The 20,448-nt window shown below is 38.1% G+C and overlaps 1 protein-coding gene across 2 annotated transcripts; it reads right to left on the reverse strand.

Moving 5' to 3' along the window:
- Nucleotides 1-516: 516 nt before the first annotated feature.
- On the reverse strand, nucleotides 517-19,866 carry cgnb (cingulin b). Of its 2 annotated transcripts, XM_058754377.1 has the most exons (21): nucleotides 19,700-19,866; nucleotides 14,381-15,403; nucleotides 13,773-13,867; nucleotides 13,209-13,278; nucleotides 9,257-9,381; nucleotides 9,015-9,147; nucleotides 8,068-8,280; nucleotides 7,691-7,818; nucleotides 6,499-6,525; nucleotides 5,888-5,984; nucleotides 5,534-5,746; nucleotides 5,207-5,296; nucleotides 4,825-5,067; nucleotides 3,599-3,769; nucleotides 3,178-3,339; nucleotides 2,913-3,002; nucleotides 2,729-2,812; nucleotides 2,431-2,549; nucleotides 2,237-2,345; nucleotides 1,909-2,072; nucleotides 517-1,583 (listed from the first exon to the last, which is right to left on the reverse strand). In XM_058754377.1, the coding sequence occupies exons 2-21, from the start codon at nucleotides 15,392-15,394 to the stop codon at nucleotides 1,451-1,453; spliced, it is 3,480 nt and encodes a 1,159-aa protein (XP_058610360.1). In that variant the 5' UTR covers nucleotides 15,395-15,403; nucleotides 19,700-19,866; the 3' UTR covers nucleotides 517-1,450. The 2 variants fall into 2 exon arrangements, with proteins under 2 accessions (XP_058610360.1, XP_058610361.1); XM_058754378.1 differs by lacking the exon at nucleotides 6,499-6,525.
- Between the last annotated feature and the right edge of the window lie 582 nt (nucleotides 19,867-20,448).

Here is a 20,448-nt window from a genome sequence, read left to right on the forward strand (position 1 = left end):
GCCATTTACTAAATATAATTCTAGAAGATACTTGGAAAGAAAAACAATAAAGCTCTTGATCTTCATTAATTGGTCTCTGAAGTTTGAAATTTTAGAGTTGAAAACACTGGCCTTACATGTTTCATAATATAAAGCGCTTATCCACATGCACATACACAGTTTACAGTTTATTGAGCTGTACTAAAACTGCACTCAGAAAGCTTCATTTTTCAAAGAAGTGATGGTCAAAAAGTTTCTCTACAGCAAAAACTGCAGTCCTAAACAACAAAAATGGTTCATTTAAAGGCTAAAACTATATTCTAAATTCAACCTAATACTGATAAAAAAAAAAATGTTTGCAGTTTATGGTAAAAACAAACAAACAAAAAATGCTGCATGATGTCTACAGGAGGACACTGACATAAGTTGAGAAATAACTGACAGTATAAAGGAGAGATAAAGGATTACAAGAGAATTTAGCCTTAAATTGAATAACACAGAGAGAGAAAAACCCATGCAAAAGTAACATGACAAAAATTCAAGTGATTCAAAACCTTTACTGTGTAATGGAAGAATAAACTTTAAACACGTGACAGTATATACAAAAGATATCTAATATTGTACAGTGTAATATGAAACCGTGTTCCAAAAACAGTTCTTAAAGAGTTACAAATTACTTACCATCAGACAGGTAAATACATTCTGATAAATCTGAATATACAGCACATATATGTCTCTGGAAAAATGGTTAAAAAGCAGCTTAAGTTTTATTAGTTTTCTAAATGTATGAAAACTGAAGGCAAATACGTATTTTTTTCAAAGCCATTACATCAAAAGAGTTTTTCCTTTTTCTGTCTTGGCACAAAAGGTGTCATTCATAGTGCAAGTTTAATTCTCAAATTAAAGCAACACAAAAAGAAGCCTTCTAAATATCCTTCATTATAATTTGCACTAGTGCGCAACATTAAAGATAATAAGGAGAACACTTATCACAGTCTTTCATTTGAAATTTCAGCTGTCATTTTGAGGAATCAAAATCATTTTGAAGTACTACTTATAAATGAACTTGCAGCTTATACATTCCATCATGTATCCTTCATTAATATTTTTTCCATTAACACAGGAAATTTTGGTAATATGATTAAGGATGTCAAAAACACAACATCTTATTCAAATACAATTTACTGCGAGTCTTCCTCATAAACAGAGCAAGAACAAACAATTTTTCTTCAAAATTAACCAGGTTTAGCAAAACAATACTAAAGGAGCTTTTGGGTGACAAATCTTCACTCTGACTGCTTTATTAGGTCTTCAAACCCCATCTATCCATCACATCCACAACCACTTTTTTTTTTTTTTTTTGTGTTGATGTCACACCATTTGTATCCTTCATGTCTCTTTCATTATTTTTACAATTACTAAACTCAAATCAAATGTGTGCAAAAAGATATTTCCTCCTATAGTTCAGTCTTTAACAGTTGGTGGTCTGAAGTGGCGTTTCAGTGAGAATAGACGTGATGCTTTTTGAGTCAGAGTAACTGTCCTCTTCCTCAGAGCTCAAGGTGCTTCCCAGAGTTGGGCGTCGAGATTGCTGAACCTTCCTCCTAACAAACAATCACACATATTATAATAGAGACCAATCAGCCCTGTTAATAGTTTAGCATTGTAAGTGTACCCTCTAGTGGCCAGAATGTTCATTACAACTAATAAAAACAAAGCCAAGGCCTAAATACATCTGCTATCAATGGTGGGATATAACTAGCTAAAAGTAGTGCTACACTACTGACTTCTACATTTTTCATTTGCTCTGATATTTTCAAGACAGTGAAGCTTTTTCACATCAGGCATGTCTGACATATAAGTGTATCTTTTTGTAAATAAATATAATATATGAATACATTATTCTTAATTATTTGATAGAAAACTCACTTGAGCTCGTTCTCTAGCGCGTTGACTTTGGCCTGCAGCGCCTCCTGCAGCTCCCGCTGCTCCTCAAGTTCCCGCAGAACCTTCCGCCTGACGCCCTCCAGACGCTCCACCTCCCCCTCGCTCTCGTCCAGCTGACGCTTCAGAGCCTTCACTCGCAGAGACAGCTATCAGAGACATGAACACACAGCAGCTGTTTAGATGCACACTGCTTTGTCTACACATCATTTATAGGAATGATAAACAACATCATTAAAAAAAAATGATCTTTTATTTTAAGTACATCAAGTACATACTCTAATGTGCATGGAAAACATGTGTGTGTGCTTGCCTGGTCTCTCTGCTCAGCATGCTGATTTCGCTCCTGGTCCAGGGTGGCCGTCACGTCCTTAAGTTTCCTGTCCATTCTCCTCTGAGCTGCTAGAATGGTGTTTTTCTCTCTAAATGCACAAAAGACAGATAGATGCTTTATTTATTAATATCTTGTTATGTGCTGATTGTGTTTGTGTTGTTCCAGTTGTGTACTTTTCTTCACTACGCAAACGGTCCTCCAGTTCCTGAATCTTGTTTTCTAGCATCGTGACTCCAGTAGAGGGACGAGTCTGAGTGCCCATATCAGCGATACGAGACTTTAACTCCTTCACCTGAGAGACCAAGGTTTTAAACACATACAGTGATAAATCGATTAATGTGACTAAAGAGTGTCAAACATGCATTAAACTAATATTTTTCCTAATATCGTGCTTTCGCTGTGTGTTTTCAATCTTCTGAGCTAATGCTAATAACTGACATAAGTCTATTAAAAAGGTGTCTGTGTGTGTACCTGTCTCTCCAGTGCACTCTTATCCATCTCAAGATCGTGTCTGGCTGAACGTTCCTGCATGAGTTCAGAACGGAGCTGATCCACCTAGGAAAAAAAAAAAACATTAAACACTACATTTATATCCCTGCTTGTGTATAGCTTATGCTTGCAAACTAATCAAACATAAATTTGATAATCTGTGTACCTGCTCTCGACTGCGAGCGATGCGTTCATTCAGTAGCTCTGCTCCACTCTTCTCCTCATCCAACTCGATCTCTAATGTCTTCACTTTGTCCTGAAACAAAAATGTGCCCTTTTGAACATACATTTACATGCATTACTGAAACAGCCCGTTTTCATTTTCCATCACTCTTAAATCATGTGGACATTCAGAGAAGCCTCTAAGAAGAAAGACTGAGTGCTGTCTAGTTGTATTCACTCGGAAGTCTAGGTGCCAAACCTACAGTTACCTCTATCAGACGGATCTCTCTGCTGTGGTCCGTCTGTGAGCTTCTCTCCGTCTCCAGCTCGTTCTCCAGGTGTTTGAGACGGCTGCTCAGCAGCTCTTTATCCAGCTGAGCGCTGTCCTTTTCCTCCGAGCATGACAGCAGTTCTTTCTTAAGACGAGACACCTGAGAAACACACAACAAAGTACCTATGCTGTGATCCAAGAGGTTGTAAGTTCAAACCAGAGCCAGATCAAAGGACCAGTGGACACTAATGTCCAATGTTAATAACAATAGATGTAAATGTGCTGATGGATAGGAGCGGTGGGAATATTCTCACAGACAATGTCTTGATTTTCATCAAGGATGAAACTTTTTTTTTTGCTCTATAAACACTGTTGTACTTTAGCACTATGTGTATGTAGTGAAACCTGGTCTGTCTCACCTCCTCCTGGGCGGTCTTTAGGAGGGCCTGCGCTCTCTGTTGCTCAACCAGCCTGTCTTTACTGAGTCTCTGAGCGTCCTGCAGCTCTCTACGAGAACGATCCCTGAATTCATCCAGCTGAGACTGAAGAACCTGCACTGACTGACGTGAATCTCCCATCATAGACTCCATCTGATAGAAAGAAATGAACATTTTGAACTACTTCAAATAAATTTGAATTTATTCATCAAAATTGATTCATCAAATCCTGAAAACATTGATAATAATGAGAAATGTTTCTTGAAGAAAGTTACATATTATGAATGAATGAGGCATTTATATAGCGCTTTATTGTGTATTGCAATACACCCAAAGCGCTTTACAATCATGTGGGGGGGGGGGTCTCTCCTCAATCACCACCAGTGTGCAGCATCCACTTGGATGATGTGACGGCAGCCACAGGACAACGGTGCCAGTGCACTCACCACACACCAGCTACAGGTGGAGAGGAGAGAGAGTCATAGAGCCAATCAAGTGGATGGGGATTATTGGGAAGCCATGATTGACAAGGGCCAGTGGAGGGAATCTGGCCAGGACACCGGGGTTACACCCCTACTCTTTACGATGAGTGTCATGGGATTTTTAATGGCCACAGAGAGTCAGGACCTCGGTTTAACGTCTCATCCGAAAGACAGTGCTTTTTTTTTAACAGTATAGTGTCCCCGTCACTATACTGGGGTGTTAGGACCCACACAGACTGCAGGGTGAGCACCCCCTGCTGGCCTCACTAACACCTCTTCCAACAGCAACCTAGTTTTCCCAGGAGGTCTCCCATCCAGGTACTGACCAGGCTCAGCCCTGCTTAGCTTCCATGGGCAACCAGTCTTGGGCTGCAGGGTGATATGACTGTGGATATTAGAATTATTTCTGAAGGATCATGCGACACTGGAGTAATAATGCTGAAAATTCAGCTTTGCATCACTGAAATAAATTACATTTTAAAATATATTCAAATAGAAAACAGCCATTTTAATTTGTAATAATATTTCACAATATTACTGTTTTACTTTATTTGTGATCAAAAAAAAATGCAACCTTGGTGAGCGTAAGAGACTTGTTTCAAAAACGTTTTAAAAATATTGTACCAACCCCAAACTTTTAAAGAGTAGCATATGTATAAATTATGTACATAATTAATAATAATAATAAATAGAAGCATTTATTAACTAAACAAAACACACACACACCTCCTTATTGATCTTCTCCAGCGCTCGGTCCAGCAGTCTTTTCTGCTCCTCTAGGTCACTCTTGCCACGTCTCAACGCTTCTCTTTCTCTCTCCCTCTCCTCCAACCGTCTGCTGATCTCCTCTTTCTCCTGACCCAGTCGAGAAACTGCACGCCGGGACTCCTCCAGCTGGTTCCTCAGGCTCCGGTTCTCGTCCTCCAGAACATCGGAGGAGCTGTCAGGAACACTGGAGTGCAAGCGTGTCTAGAAATGAAAAGAAGAAAATACATTTATTGTATAAGGAAGACTGAACTAAATCTGAAGAGATGAATAATTATGCCATTCATTTTAAAGCAAAATGCTTAAATGCAAAAGGCTATTTTGGATTTTAGGGATGTTTTACCATGCGTGCTATTCTCTCTCTTAAGCGGGCATTGGCCTCTTGAAGTTCTAAGTTGCTTTCAGTATCTTGAGATTGCTCTGATGTGGAGGGCTACACGAACAAGAAATAAATAGAATAAGGGAACAAACGTTACATTTAAAGTATTTTATTTTACACTCAAGAAAGTGAAAAGCTGTATAAAGCGACAAAACATATTTAAAATTCAGCGAGAGGTTAGACCAATGAGATTTAGTCTCCTAAATAGACCAGTTAAGACTAAAACAAATATGGGTGAAATCGGATTTAATGCACCGTTAGCTTTTTAATAATCATCATTTCAAGAATTACCTGTTGTGTTTTCTCTAGCGCTTTTGTGAGTTCCTCTTTGTCTTTCTTTGATTGATCTATTAGTCTGTCAATCTCTGCCTTCAGCTCCTTCTCTCGATTCTCATTGGCTCTTGATACTGATTTAAGCTCCTCCTCCCTTTTTGCTGCTACTGCTTTCTGTTTTTCCACTTCTGAAAGAGCTTTCTTCAAATCATCTCGGCACCGTTGCAGCTCCTGAAAATGCAAAGTAACTTTTATACCAGGCTAAAAAAATCCCAAAATTCAGCATTCACAGTGTGTAGTTAGCCGTCACAGTGAATCTTTTTGAACAAAGAAGAGAGAAAACAGATTGTGGCACTTGTATTTGTATCTTACCTTCATTAAAGAGTTTGAATCAGTTTCATCAGGTTGTTTCTTAACTGTGAGCAGCTTCTCCTCCAGTTCCTTCTTCTCCTGCTGAGCCTGCAGCAGCCTGTCCAGTGACACAAACACAAATTAAAACACACAATGTCACATTCAGTGTTAGTGCAGCTACTCACTAAAATGATTTCATCCAGAAGAAGAATCAACATCCAATAGAAAGAAACAAAGAATCTGTTATTTCAGAATCATGAACAGAATTGAAATGATTTATGACATAAGAGAAGATTTGATCAAGATTCGTTTGAGGAATCAGCTGTACTAGAGCTTTTGACATTTTAGTAGAAGTGTTGTGAAGTATTGTATATGATGCAGCAGCTCTGATAGTGAGATTAAAGGATTTTATTTTGATTAGTCTTAATTATAGCTGAGTTTTATTAGATTTTATAACCTGCAGCCAAACTGAAACCAGGTTAATAGATTCTAGTTTAGTGTATCAGTTTTCACCAGGACCAGATTTTACAACAATTTACTGATTTACACTAAAACACCTAATCATTTATAGTTAACTGATTAATTTCTCCCAGTAGTGTCAGTAGTTATGCGCCTACAGGACTCTGTCTCACTTTTGAAATGTGCTGCACTGCCCCGGTCTGGCAAACAAGAACCAGAAGTGAACACGTGAAACAGAAAGACAACAATAAACATTTAACAAGCACAATTGACATGGACACGTAGTATGAAGCTCATAAAGCACATAAAAATGCAAACAAAGACCACATATAAAACAGATAAAGAAACCTGTAGGACAAGAGTTATAGTTCTGATCAAATCCTGCTGTAAAAAGTAAATGCGCTTTAAAACATCTCTGTTCTCATCATACACTACCGTTCAAAAGTTTGGAGTCTTTTTTAAAAGAAATTAATACTTTGTATTCAGCAAGGATGCATTAAATCTATCAAAAGTTAAGTCAAATGACAGTGAAGTCCATCATAAATAAATAAATAAAAATACTGTTCTTCTGATCTTTCTATTCAAATAACCAGCAATAATCTTATTGTTTCTTGAGCAGCAAGGTTCATGTGACACTGAAGACTAGAGTAATGATGCTTAAAATTCAGCTTTGGCTTCACAGGAATTTTTTTAACACATATTTAAATAAAAAGAAGTTTGTTTTGAAATATTATCACAAGTTCAAATATTACTGTTTTTTTGACTAAATAAATGCAGCTTTGGTGAGCATAAGCGATCTTACAGACCCTAAAATTTTATAACACTAATAACACTATCTATGTGTAAAGTAACACATCAGGCAAATGAAATGTGGACCTTTTATCCTACAGGACCAGAAGACAAAATTCTAGCCAAACATTATACGTACCAAAGTCTGAATGTAAATAAAGGGTGTTGGTCACAAGATTGTTTGTATATTATTACAGATGAGTCTCTTAACTCCTTAGACAAATATAGACTTGAACCTTAGAGCGACACCTTTAGATCTTGCTAAACAATTTATGAAATTATAAAACTTATATATAATTATATGGCTGCATAGCTATGGAGATATGTTGCTAAAATACTGTAATTTTAACTCTGATGGTTGTTAATCATGGTGTGGACCAAAACATATATTACAGTTTTAAATAGCTGTTTCTAATGCTGGATACCCTAACATAACTGGTGGGCTTCACTGCTTATCTGCATAAAATGTATCCAATTAGATCAATTAGATCCAATTCACATCACATAAGATTCACCAAAAATTTGGCATTGACTGTTTAAATATTTCAAGTTGATGTTTCATGTGTCAGAGCTTACTCTCGGTTGGCAGAGCTAAGCTGCTCCTTCCACTGGTCACTCTGCTCTTTGTACCCCTCCAGCTCCTCCTCCAGTGCTAAGATGGAAACATTAACTTTCTGACGCTCCTCCTCGATTTCCAGCTGAGACTGTGGATAAGGCCAGAGAAAAAGGGTATCAGTGAAAACTTCAATTCTGTACTTTGCACCCATTCAAGATTGCTAAAAGTCCTCACAACGGTTCGGACAACAAAACAGATCACACATCTGAATCGATCCAGCCTAGGTATCAGGCATGACATGACAAGTGATAAAACATTTCTCTTCCATGTTAATCCCCATGAGGCAGGGACTTGGAACGAGACACAGGCATTCATTTGTCTTGTAGTGTATGTTCACCTGTGAGACGGTCTCCATGCTGTGACGCAGGGTGTCCATGTCTTGACTGTACTGCTCTCTCAAGGCCTCCATCTCTTTATCATGGGACTCCACCTCATCCTTCAGGGCTCCTTTCAGAGCGGTGAGCTCTCGCTCTCTCTGCCTCAGTGTGTCCTCCAGTTTCTGCTTCAGCATCAGAGACTCTGACAGCTCTGCCTGCACCGTCATCAAGTCCTGCAGAGAAAAAGAGTGTTTAAAGGAAAACAAACTCAATTTAACTTTCAAAATCAGCTTTATAAAGAATAGATAGATCGATAGATAGATAGATAGATAGATAGATAGGGTAGGTTTAAGGGTGGGTTAAGGTGTAAGGGATGGGTCAACAGAGTAATTATAAATGTAATTACAGAAATTAATTACAGATGTAATTACATACAGGTATTTTAAAAATGTAAGTACAATGTAAAAACATGTATGTACACAATAAGTGCATTGTATCAAATGATTAATTTAAATGTAAGTACATTGTAGTTAAGGCCACCTAATATAAAGTGGGACCGATAGATAGATATGGTCTATAAAACTAATTGTATACTAAAATAGTGGTGTTTTGGTCACTACATAATTCCTGTAACTGCATGCATTTTAATTCATGATGTGATGACTACTGTTTTTCTATTATAAAAAAATGGCCAAAATACATAATGAGTAGGTGTGTTTATTTATTATATATTATTATTTATTTATTCTGTATTTGTGTAGATACCGTATATCTAAAAGTTGCATACTTTCAATTTGATTACCTGGAGTTTGCTTTTATTTACACTTTAAACAATGAATACACTTAGTAATTCAGACAGCTTGGTGCAATATGTTATTAGGTATTTAAAGCATTAAAAAAGGCTGAGTAAGGGTCATTAATGGCAGACATCATAATCATTCTGTATGTTCTGTGTTTTTGTGTGTACCAGCTGCATTGTGTCAGACTGAGGTGAGTTTTCCAGCGTTCGTCTGAGCTCCTCCTGAAGCTGAGCTAGCTGATCCTCCTGCTGCCGTAAGCGAGACTCCGCTGCCTCTCTATCCATACGCAGCTCCACCATTCTGAAGAGAGGAAGTAAATATCAGACAACTATAATTCAAACTCCACAGGTTTATATTTTCTATTGGAAATGCACATTTGCTTCTTGTTATAATGCACATAGAGACTCACTGGTCCTGGTTTTCCTGTAGTTCTCTCTTGGCCTTGTCCAGGAGTTGCTGTAATTGTGTGTTTTTGTTGAACGCCTGCTCCACTTCAGTCTTCATATTGCTGTCAGTCATTAAGATCTGTGGACCCTGTGAAGCACAGAACCCCAATGAGCTTTAACAATCAATGCAACGATTTGGGTTCAGAACAAATAAAGCTGTACTGACAGCATGCTGAAAATTCACACTTACAGTAACGCATTTACAATAAAAATCTATGGGTATAAAAGCAGAAATAAAAGAAGTGTCAAAATGCGTGTCTTGTGATCAGTAAAGGTATTTAAATTATCCCTGTAGTAATGGGGCTACTGTTCAAGGCAGCTGAGCAGGTTGTACATTATTGACGTAAATCCCATACATTTCCTCATTATGTGAAAATTATAGGGTTTACTGACTTGGTTATGTCAGGAATTAAAAGACTGAATAACTTTCCACAGGCAAGATTGGTAAGTGATTTTATCACACAGTCTAAATAAATACATTTTTAAAAATATTTATTAATTTACTTAAATAAATTCTTAATGCTACCTCCACCAATAAACAAAGAATTCCCTGATTTAAGCATAAAATATGAAGAGGACCTGAAAATTGTTATTTATTTTTAAAAAATAAAAAAATTAATTTACTACTGTGCTGGAACCATAAGGATTTGTTTCCATTTTTATTCATTTAACCATTGAACAAAAAGTCTTTCAAGTTGCCATCAGTGGGCCTAATCAAACCAGAACACATATAGCTTTGTTCATACAAGTTGCAGCCCCAAAACATACATGCATATTTCTACAAGGAGGATGATCGGTGTCATCTTGGATGCATTCATCTTACAGCAGTAATCTTGCTTCAAATGTCCCCTTAGGGGTGTGAGTCACATGATTGTGACTCCTGACTGCTGATACAGATACATCTAAATGAATAATCTTATATCTGCACATGGCTGATCTTAATTTAATGAGGAAACATAAAACACGAATAATTAGATCTGAAACATGCACACAGCCAGTAGGCAGCTGTGTGCTCCTCAAATAACCCAGTCCTCTAGGATATCCCATCAGACTATTCAACTGCTGTTGCCATCATTATAATGACCACACATGGCTACTACGAGGTCATTTGAACTGACCTCTTGTGTTGCAGGGTCTAAAGTTACTTCTTGAATAAAAAAAGAACTCATTAAAGTACTATTAAAGTCATCTTATTAGAAGTAAACCTCCAACACCAATGTAAATCAAAACAATTAGACATAAATAATTTTAATTTTAATTGAATATATTTTCAAATGTAATTTATTTCTATGGTGGCAAAGCTGAATTTTCAGCATCATTACTCCAGTCTTCAGCGTCACATGATCCTTCAGAAATCATTCTAATATGCCGATTTGCTGCTCAAGAAACAATTTTTATTATCAATGCTGAGAACACCTGTGCTGCTTAATATTTTTGTTGAAATCAAGGTGCATTTTTTTATTTTCAGAACTATAAATGTTCAAAAGAACAGCATTTATAAAAACAGAACTCTTTTGTAACATTATAAATGCCTTTACTGTCTTAACTTTTGATCAATTTAATGCCTCCTTGCTTAATAAAAGTAGTAAATGTGAACTTGGTAGTAGTGTATAATCTCAGTCTAAACACTGTCAACAATCTCCAAGTGTCTGAAAAGGTGTACTTCACGCTAATGAGCTTAATTAACGTCATTTGCAACGTCTCCCAGCAATACTGCCCACAACAAAAACAGAGTTTATCATGCATGGACGAGCGCTCAGTGGGATATGACAGCGTAAGAGGCCATACACCGAGTGTCCATTAAAACCGCAACCCAAACAGATGTGCTGAGGCACCCCCGGGTTGAGGGGAAACCCTCCCTCACAGGCATCCATTTCCAGTGTAACTTAATTATTGATGGATCACAAAGAGCGAGCTCTCAACCACACGGCCCTAATCAGCTTTCCTTGTTGAGGCGATGGTTGCCAAGAGACCGCAGGAGGATATTTCACATGCAGGAAGCTTATGCAAACATGCAGGCTAACAATATTATACAGACACGCACACCCATGTATGTGTGTACGTACAGAAAGATACAGAAACCCTGTCTTTAAAGGGATATATATACAGTGGGTACGGAAAGTATTCAGACCTCCTTAAATTTTTCACTCTTTGTTATATTGCAGCCATTTGCTAAAATCATTTAAGTTCATTTTTTTTCCTCATTAAATGTACACACAACCCCCCTTATTGAAAGAAAAACACAGAATTGTTGACATTTTTGCAGATTTATTAAAAAAGAAAAACTGAAATATCACATGGTCCTAAGTATTCAGACCCTTTGCTGTGACACTCATATATTTAACTCAGGTGCTGTCCATTTCTTCTGATCATCCTTGAGATGGTTCTACACCTTCATTTGAGTCCAGCTGTGTTTGATTATACTGATCGGACTTGATTAGGAAAGCCACACACCTGTCTATATAAGACCTTACAGCTCACAGTGCATGTCAGAGCAAATGAGAATCATGAGGTCAAAGGAACTGCCTGAAGAGCTCAGAGACAGAATTGTGGCAAGGCACAGATCTGGCCAAGGTTACAAAAAAATTTCTGCTGCACTTAAGGTTCCTAAGAGCACAGTGGCCTCCATAATCCTTAAATGGAAGACGTTTGGGACGACCAGAACCCTTCCTAGAGCTGGCCGTCCGGCCAAACTGAGCTATCGGGGGAAAAGAGCCTTGGTGAGAGAGGTAAAGAAGAACCCAAAGATCACTGTGGCTGAGCTCCAGAGATGCAGTCGGGAGATGGGAGAAAGTTGTAGAAAGTCAACCATCACTGCAGACCTCCACCAGTCGGGGCTTTATGGCAGAGTGGCCCGACAGAAGCCTCTCCTCAGTGCAAGACACATGAAAGCCCGCATGGAGGACTCCAAGATGGTGAGAAGTAAGATTCTGTGGTCTGATGAGACCAAGATAGTACAGGGATATCCTGGACGAAAACCTTCTCCAGAGTGCTCAGGACCTCAGACTGGGCCGAAGGTTTACCTTCCAACAAGACAATGACCCTGAGCACACAGCTAAAATAACGAAGGAGTGGCTTCACAACAACTCCGTGACTGTTCTTGAATGGCCCAGCCAGAGCCCTGACTTAAACCCAATTGAGCATCTCTGGAGAGACCTAAAAATGGCTGTCCACCAACGTTTACCATCCAACCTGACAGAACTGGAGAGGATCTGCAAGGAGGAATGGCAGAGGATCCCCAAATCCAGGTGTGAAAAACTTGTTGCATCTTTCCCAAAAAGACTCATGGCTGTATTAGATCAAAAGGGTGCTTCTACTAAATACTGAGCAAAGGGTCTGAATACTTAGGACCATGTGATATTTCAGTTTTTCTTTTTTAATAAATCTGCAAAAATGTCAACAATTCTGTGTTTTTCTGTCAATATGGGGTGCTGTGTGTACATTAATGAGGAAAAAAAAAAATGAACTTAAATGATTTTAGCAAATCGCTGCAATATAACAAAGAGTGAAAAATTTAAGGAGGTCTGAATACTTTCCGTACCCACTGTAGATTTGGAACAACATGAGGATGAGTAAATGATATTGGATTTTCACTTTTGGTGCACTGGCTCTTTAAATAAAGCCTCTTCTTAGCTGACCTACTCTCTTTAAAATACATAATCATAATGATTATTGTCTCTTTAACAAGCATGCTCATTTCTTCACAAAAAAACTTGTCTTGTTGCTGTTATCTCCTCTCACTGTCTCAAAATATCTCTCTCACAAAATCATGCAAAACAGGGACCGATATGCAAACCATGGGCGGGCACACACACGCACCCTCTCTAGACGTAGTTTCCTCATTCAGCAGAGACTGCTGAGCGCTATTCAGTGCTGGGAAATGCAAACTGATTTATTGAATACAAGCATGCTTACCTTCACCCCACAGAACCTTTCATGAATGAGGCTTGCTTTGCGTTTGATGGCTGACTCACTCTCAATAGACCTAGTGTTAGAAAATATGAAGGGAAATTGAATGAGCCAGAGACAGACTAGATTATGGTATGTTCTGAAGAAAATGTAAGAAGTGTATGCCAGGGTTGCTAGAGTGTTTTAAGAGGTTTTAAGCATGTTTATAGGGTATTCGGGTATTCACTTTAGTATAGGGACCAATTCTCACTATTAACTAGTTGCTTATTAGCATGCCTATTATTAACATTTCTGCTGTTTATTAGTACTTATAAAGCACAAATTCTGCATGACCATATTTTACATCCCTAATCTGACCCAATACCTAAATTTAACAACTACCTTACTATTACTAAGCAGCAAATTAGGAGTTTATTGAGGTAAAAGTCATAGTTAATGGGTTGTTAATTGTGAGAATTTGCCCATAAAATAAAGTGTGACTGTATGTCTTTATAAATGTACCTCAACCATATTGTAAAAAACATTTATAGGCAACTGTGATGCTCTGTAAAATAAAGATAATTATTATACCCCTCTTTAAGTAGGTTGTAAATGGCTTGTTTGGTCTGGGCATCCTCTCCATTTCCATTCTCTGCACTCTGGCTCTTTATGAGGTCAGGGGTCACCTGGAAAAAAATACATATCAAATGCACATTATTTTTGAAATACCATACATAAAACTACCCCTAAAATAGGAGCTCAGAGAGCCAATCAAAAAACTTTGATGCAGTTCTCTAACCAAAGGTGTATGTTTAGTGCTGGACTACATCCTCTCCAAAATACAGCCTTCCAAAAGCATGCTTGGCATCTTATTGCCAGCAATCCTGTATGTACAAAATGATTAACAAGCAGAGAGCATTTTTAATTGGTTAAACTAAAAATATGTCCCCCACACATTTTCTCCAATGTTTACAGATTTTTTAAGCATGCTATTCCAAAAAGCACCTTTAAAAGTTACAATAAAAACAATGTAGAGACAAATCTTTTCTTCCATACTGTAAAGAAAATCTGAACGAAAAGAGACTACTTTTAAAAGAAAAATGTAGTGCAGGGACTTGGTTTTATCTAAAGATTGCTGATTGGATTTTTAATGTGTGCCAACTTTAAGCAAGAAGAAGAACAATATCTTGAGGACTCACTGGTTTCTTTGGTAGAGCAGGTGGTGCTTCTTTGGGCACAAACAGCTTTGGTGATTGGCTGAACGTGAGGGGTTTGGAATTGGGGATAGCGGCCACTTTAGCCACAGAGGTGGAGTCTCGTCCTAGACTGCCGGTTGATGGTTTCGGGGAGCTGAGTTTGGGCACTGCAGCTGGAGTAATAGGAGCATAGGGGTTTATCGTTGGTGATGTTGGTGGGGGCTCATCTGTAGGTTTATCGAGGGCATCCACACTGTGAGACCGAACTCGGTTATCAAGACGAATTCGAGTTTGGGGTTCTGAGTTTGAAATATCACCGGAACTACCACCACCAAACCGGCTAATGAGTTTATTAATGGGAGCCAGTGACTTGGTGTCTATAGCTGGGGCTTTGTCGTCGTCCAATGAGGCTCCATTTAGCCCCGTCCCATTCAGACTACTTCCAATACCATTCTGCCTGACCTTCCTAAGCCCTGCTTCATTAAATCTATCATCATGCTTCTTTTCCACCTTGGGAGCCAGAGCAGAAGGGGTGAGATGTTCTGTAGTCCTGGGCTCAGCTTCTCCTTGAGTCCCTGCCTGTCCATCACCAGGTGGCCTCCTTAAGGGGCTCCCAAAGTCCTCGTCTGGAGAGCTAGGTTGGTCAGCGGGGATATAGGATCCCTGGGGAGTCCGAGCCCCTTCCCTTTGTCCCAGAGGCAGGGTGTTGTATGGGGAGGTTTGAGAGACAATTGGAGCTGAGCTCTGGATTCGTGGTTGAGTCTTCAGTTGTACCCCGTAGGAGTCCCCCTTTTCTCCGTCCTTGAGCACCACGTATGGCTGTCCCGAAATGCCTTGCACCCGCACAGCTACTCCATACTTAGATGGCGAAGGAGTCCCGTTACTGACGCCACCAACTCCACCAGCCAGTCGACTCCTGTCTGGGAACCCTCCGCCGGCGTCATCCAAATCTTTGATGAAGCGAATCTGGACACCATAGTCCAGTGGGGGCTTCCTGTCTGCTGAGAGGGAGCTCATTGTAACCTGCTGTGGTGCCAAGACAAAGAATTTAATAAATCAGTGCACTAGCCCATTTAGAGACTAAACTAAAAGGCTAGACTGGTTGGTGGACTATTTGAGGAGCCCAAAGAGGGCACAGATACACAAAGAAACCACAACATAAATTACAAAGCAATGGACCAAAACAGGGTATTTTCAAATGGAAACAAGGCTGTGTGGGACAAACAAGTCTGATCAAAAGATTGTAGAATTTTTAGGTTCAACAGGAAGTGACACTTCATTTTCACAACCTACATTCTCTGGAGTGTTTTTGTCTACTGGAAATCCTTTGCAAAGACATTTTTTCAATGCTAAGTCAGCTGAACAATCTGCCGTTGGTTATGAAGCTGTACAACCCATTGAACATGCTTGTGATTCATATACATTTAAACATGGGATGGAATTTAGGGCCCACAAAACATTCACAAGAAAATTTTAAAACACAAAACATCTTCTCAGTGTTGTTATGCTTAACTAAAACTAAAACCATTAATAGTTTCTGTTAATTGACTTAAGCTGAAATACCAAAATTACTAAAACTAAAATTAACACTATGAACACAAAAAAGTACATACTGAAGTATCGTTCTAATACCTTTTTGAATTAATGGTATTTTTTTACAGCCATGGCAAAGTATCTAAGCTTTTTCAGAAAAATGCTCAGTCCTATTAGACTTGATGCTGTTTTGCTGCTTCCATCTTGGCTCACCTTTCAAATACATGTTGGACTATTAATATTTCCCAAGAGACCGTTTAACAAACCACTCTCAACTCCTTGATATAGTGTCACACTTTGAAATAGAAATATGAAGCAGTTTTGTACGTGACACAGCTATCAGGTATCTGCACAGGTATTGAGAGTCTGCATCTGAAAAGAGAACGATATTGTTTGTGTGACAAACAGGTGTGCCTGCTGGTAGGAGCAGGTTCTAGCACATTCCACTCTGCTTCCTGTCTTCCCGTTTTCCTAGAACACAGTTCCAGTACACAGGAGAGCTAACATTAGCTCAAAAACAGCTTATCACTGTGACGGGAACATTCCTCAAATCATATCAAAGCACCACAGAGCATGTTTGCATGACGGATCAAAGATGCTGAGTCTAATCTGCTGATTAACTGAGTTACTGGTGTTTAAAGAGACGCATATGTGCTCTATTGTATAAAGCAAGTGATGCAGAAACCATCCAGAGCTATGCAGGGCATCATCGAAAGCCTGCGTTTTACCACCTCACCAGTGTGTGCAGCTTGAAGTCTTGAAGTAGATAGGTCAACGATTGCTATGTGTATGTAGTAGTATGTTGCATCCTGCGTTAAACACAAACTTATAATGCACCAGCATTAACTGTGAAGACTACTGAGAGCTAAAATAACAGTCCACAATCTCTGGTCTATCAATGAATAACTTATTGAAACAGGGGTATTTGGTTACATTATAACTGTCAGTGCCTCTGTTGAGCCATTAGGTGTGATTAGCTACTCAAAGTCAGCCATTGTCTTCCTCACATACACGGGATTCCAGGCATTCCTGCAAAATGGAACCCACCGTGTGATTTCTCATTGGTTAAAAGAGCAGATTAATTATGTGAAACCTGTATTTAACTGTACATTTTCGACAAAAGAAAAAAATATGTACTTTAACCAAATGATAACTGTTTGAAGTTGCAACCCATGTGTTAACATCCGCCAAACATTAAAGCTACAAACTTCTGAAAACAGGTCTGGATAGTTATGTGGATGTGATTCTCACCCTCCACAAGGCACTGGGTCCCACCTGGCATCAGAATGGCTGTTTGTTCTTGGAGGAATGTTACTAGACTAGATCATCAGTTTTCAGTACCATCTTCCATTCATGCAATAGAATTAACAATACAAAATATTGTGCCGCACATACTCTTGACTACTTAGAAAAGCATGTGAAGATTGATTTCTTTGTGATAAACCAAATTACCGCCCCATTTCTGACCTATTTTATGCAACAATAATTCTACCAAAATGTAAAAAAAATAAATAAATAGGCATCAGATAATTTCTAAATTCTAAAATGAAGCCTTTGATTTAGCATGTTAATAAGTGAACAATGATACTCGGTTTTACTGTAAATAGTAATCAATAGCTTTAACTGTGTTTTAATTTTTTTGTAATTCAACCACACTACTGGTAATATTTTGTCACATCTAGGGTTGAAAAGGGGCAGAAAATTTCAGGTCAACCCCTCGTGTACACACAAACACTGCATGCACTGTTGCAGATTATGAGTATTACATCAGATCCTTTAGGTTTATAATAACACACTAACATGACTTATCACAGCTGCATGTTTCACATGGAAATAAAAAAGGATCATTGACTTAACTCTAAATGTTGAGAAAAATTGCTTGTTTAAAAAAAAAAAAAAAACACCTAAACAGATTTGTTAGGGTTTTATTTACAGTTTCCACTCTCTTTGAAAGTATTAGTACCCTGAGGGTACTTGTGTCTGAATTGGCTTTAATCCATTCATTGTTTTCTCGGCTGATGCTTCTATGGGGAAAATGGTATTTATGTCAATTATGTCAACACAGTCTTTAGTCCAGATATGGACATTTTTCACTTTTCATCACTACCAAAATATAACCAAATGTGGTCTAAATAACTGCTATTTAATTTACATGGTCCCCAAAGAGCAAACTCTTAACCGAGTGGCACTGTACTATATAAAAATTATGCTAGACAATTTATCTAACAAACGTATACATAAAATTTCCTGAGCCATTGTTTTATCCACTTTTACCCAACTGTCCCATGGCTATTTTAGCTGGATGTATGAAGTCAATTCTCCTCAAGTTCACACAGGTGTCTGAGCAGAATAACCGCATGAACATGAACATATTCCACAAATATATGATTCTGAATAGCAATAAATTGTAATTTAATGTGTTTTTCTGGAATGAGTTAACCAGAAAATGAAACAGTAATTTTCCTCTTTACTCTGAAGAGATATGTAAGAGATACATATAGTTTAATTTTTGTGATTATTTTTAATTGTAATGTGGTCTCTGTCTTTAATACAATGTTCTACTTTGATGTTTTGTCATTTGATGCAATGGCATTCATTTTTAGAGTGTTATATCGATATCTTGTCCCCTTAAACAGACAATCACTATAATTTAAGCTTATATCAGGGGCTCTGTAATAACTGGACATATATATAAGCTCTTTCCTTATTGTCATACAGTAATATGATAGCTTTTGACTAGTTTTTGTTGACAAAAAATACAGTAGCTTGATTAACTGATATCCAAGCTCATAAACAAGAACAAAACTATTCATTTTGAAAACAACATTTTAAATAGGACTTTAAAAACAAGTATTCTTAAGCAAAATACTGTCTATATGAGTATAAATATGCCAATGAGGACTACATCTTTTGTGTACTTATTCATTGCTATTATTTCATTGTCATTTAATTAATTATATTTTATTTGCCACATTATTATGCTATAAAGGGCAGGATGGAATTTGGGTTTGAGGCTAGATTGGAGTTATTGTGTCATTTACAATTAGACTCCACTATGTTCTAGTTACACTGTGTTGGAAATAACCAAGAGCTAAATATTAAATTACACTGAGACAAGCATTTTTTAGAGGAGCTGTTTTTGTCCCTAGATATGACTGGAGAGAGATGAGGAAGCACAAGCAAAGGTGCAGAATGAAACGATTTTTTTTTTCAGTCGTGTTCAAATTGCGTCACACCCACCCAGCAAGTCAGTCAGTATCGGTGGGATCGAAACCAGCATGTTATTTTAATATACGGAATTAAAGTTACATCAATAATACAAATTAAAAGAGAAAAATCATGGCTACAGGTTTGACTTCATGTTTAGTTGTGTTGTCCTTTGACTTTGTAAAAGATATAGACACAATACGCGATCAAACCCCACTTTAAATCATATGGGATATTTAAAATTCGCAACTTTGTCAATACATAATATACAAAAACGATGCTGATCGGTTCTACTGAGATCAACGCAGGTCAAAGTCATACTGACTTTATTGTTTTATAGAGGAGAGACGCCAACCCGGATCAGCGCATCTTCTGTAATCCAGCCTGCAGCTTCAGACACAAAGCAACAGGTGTTTCTTTGCTTCGCTCAGCAGAACTCCAGCGTAATTGTGAAGCCATGTGATTATGGATTATAACAACTGAAAGGCTGGACACAGACCCGCAGCCATGAACAGCAACAAAAACAAAAAGCCCAATGAAAATATAGACCGCTGGGTAAACAAAGACATTCCTTCTGCTTACCTGTTTTCCGAAACCTTCAGCAATGACCTTCACAAGGCACAAAATAATAAAGAAGCTCTTTTTAGGTTTAGCGTCAATTAAAAACTCCTCGTTGAGACCGAAGATGGTCAGTCCATGCAAAACTGTCAGTGCGTTTTTTCCGAAACAACCTGTTGCCTTTTCGTCATTGATCCGCCCCTCCTGAGCGCTCATTGGCTGGAGAGTTGTCCCAAGGCCGGCCGATTGGAACACGTGATTGGCCGAGATCCAATGTCAATCAAATACAAATAATTCAGGGCCCGTCCATTAACCAATTTAAGAAACTTGATGCCATTGTTTATTCCCGTTAAAATTGCATTTTGTTTTAAAACAATACACTAAAAATAATAAAATAATAATAATCAAGTTGTGAAAATAAACTGTAGCTAAACGTGTATCATAAGGTCATAACAATTGGTTTAAGCCAGATAACACAAATAAGTTTTATTTTTAACGTACTTTCTTATAAAGATTTTAGTAAGCAGATTTGTCAGTTCATTAGAGGTCACTCATTATTTTTGAGGGGGCACGAGGGGGGGAGGGGGGGTTGTCATGTGACACACAGCAGCCACAATAGCACTTGTTTTATTTATTTAATCCCCTTTTTATTCAAAACATTCCCAAACGCATTATCTATATCATGAAATATCTTGATTGTCCTATATTTTGATGGTCAAAGTAGCCTAATGTAGTCTATTAACTATGCATAAAAACCTGTCTGTTTACTTAAG

The sequence above is a fragment of the Onychostoma macrolepis genome, chromosome 19 (assembly GCF_012432095.1).
Source record: "Onychostoma macrolepis isolate SWU-2019 chromosome 19, ASM1243209v1, whole genome shotgun sequence".
NCBI classification, from domain to species: Eukaryota; Metazoa; Chordata; class Actinopteri; order Cypriniformes; family Cyprinidae; genus Onychostoma; species Onychostoma macrolepis.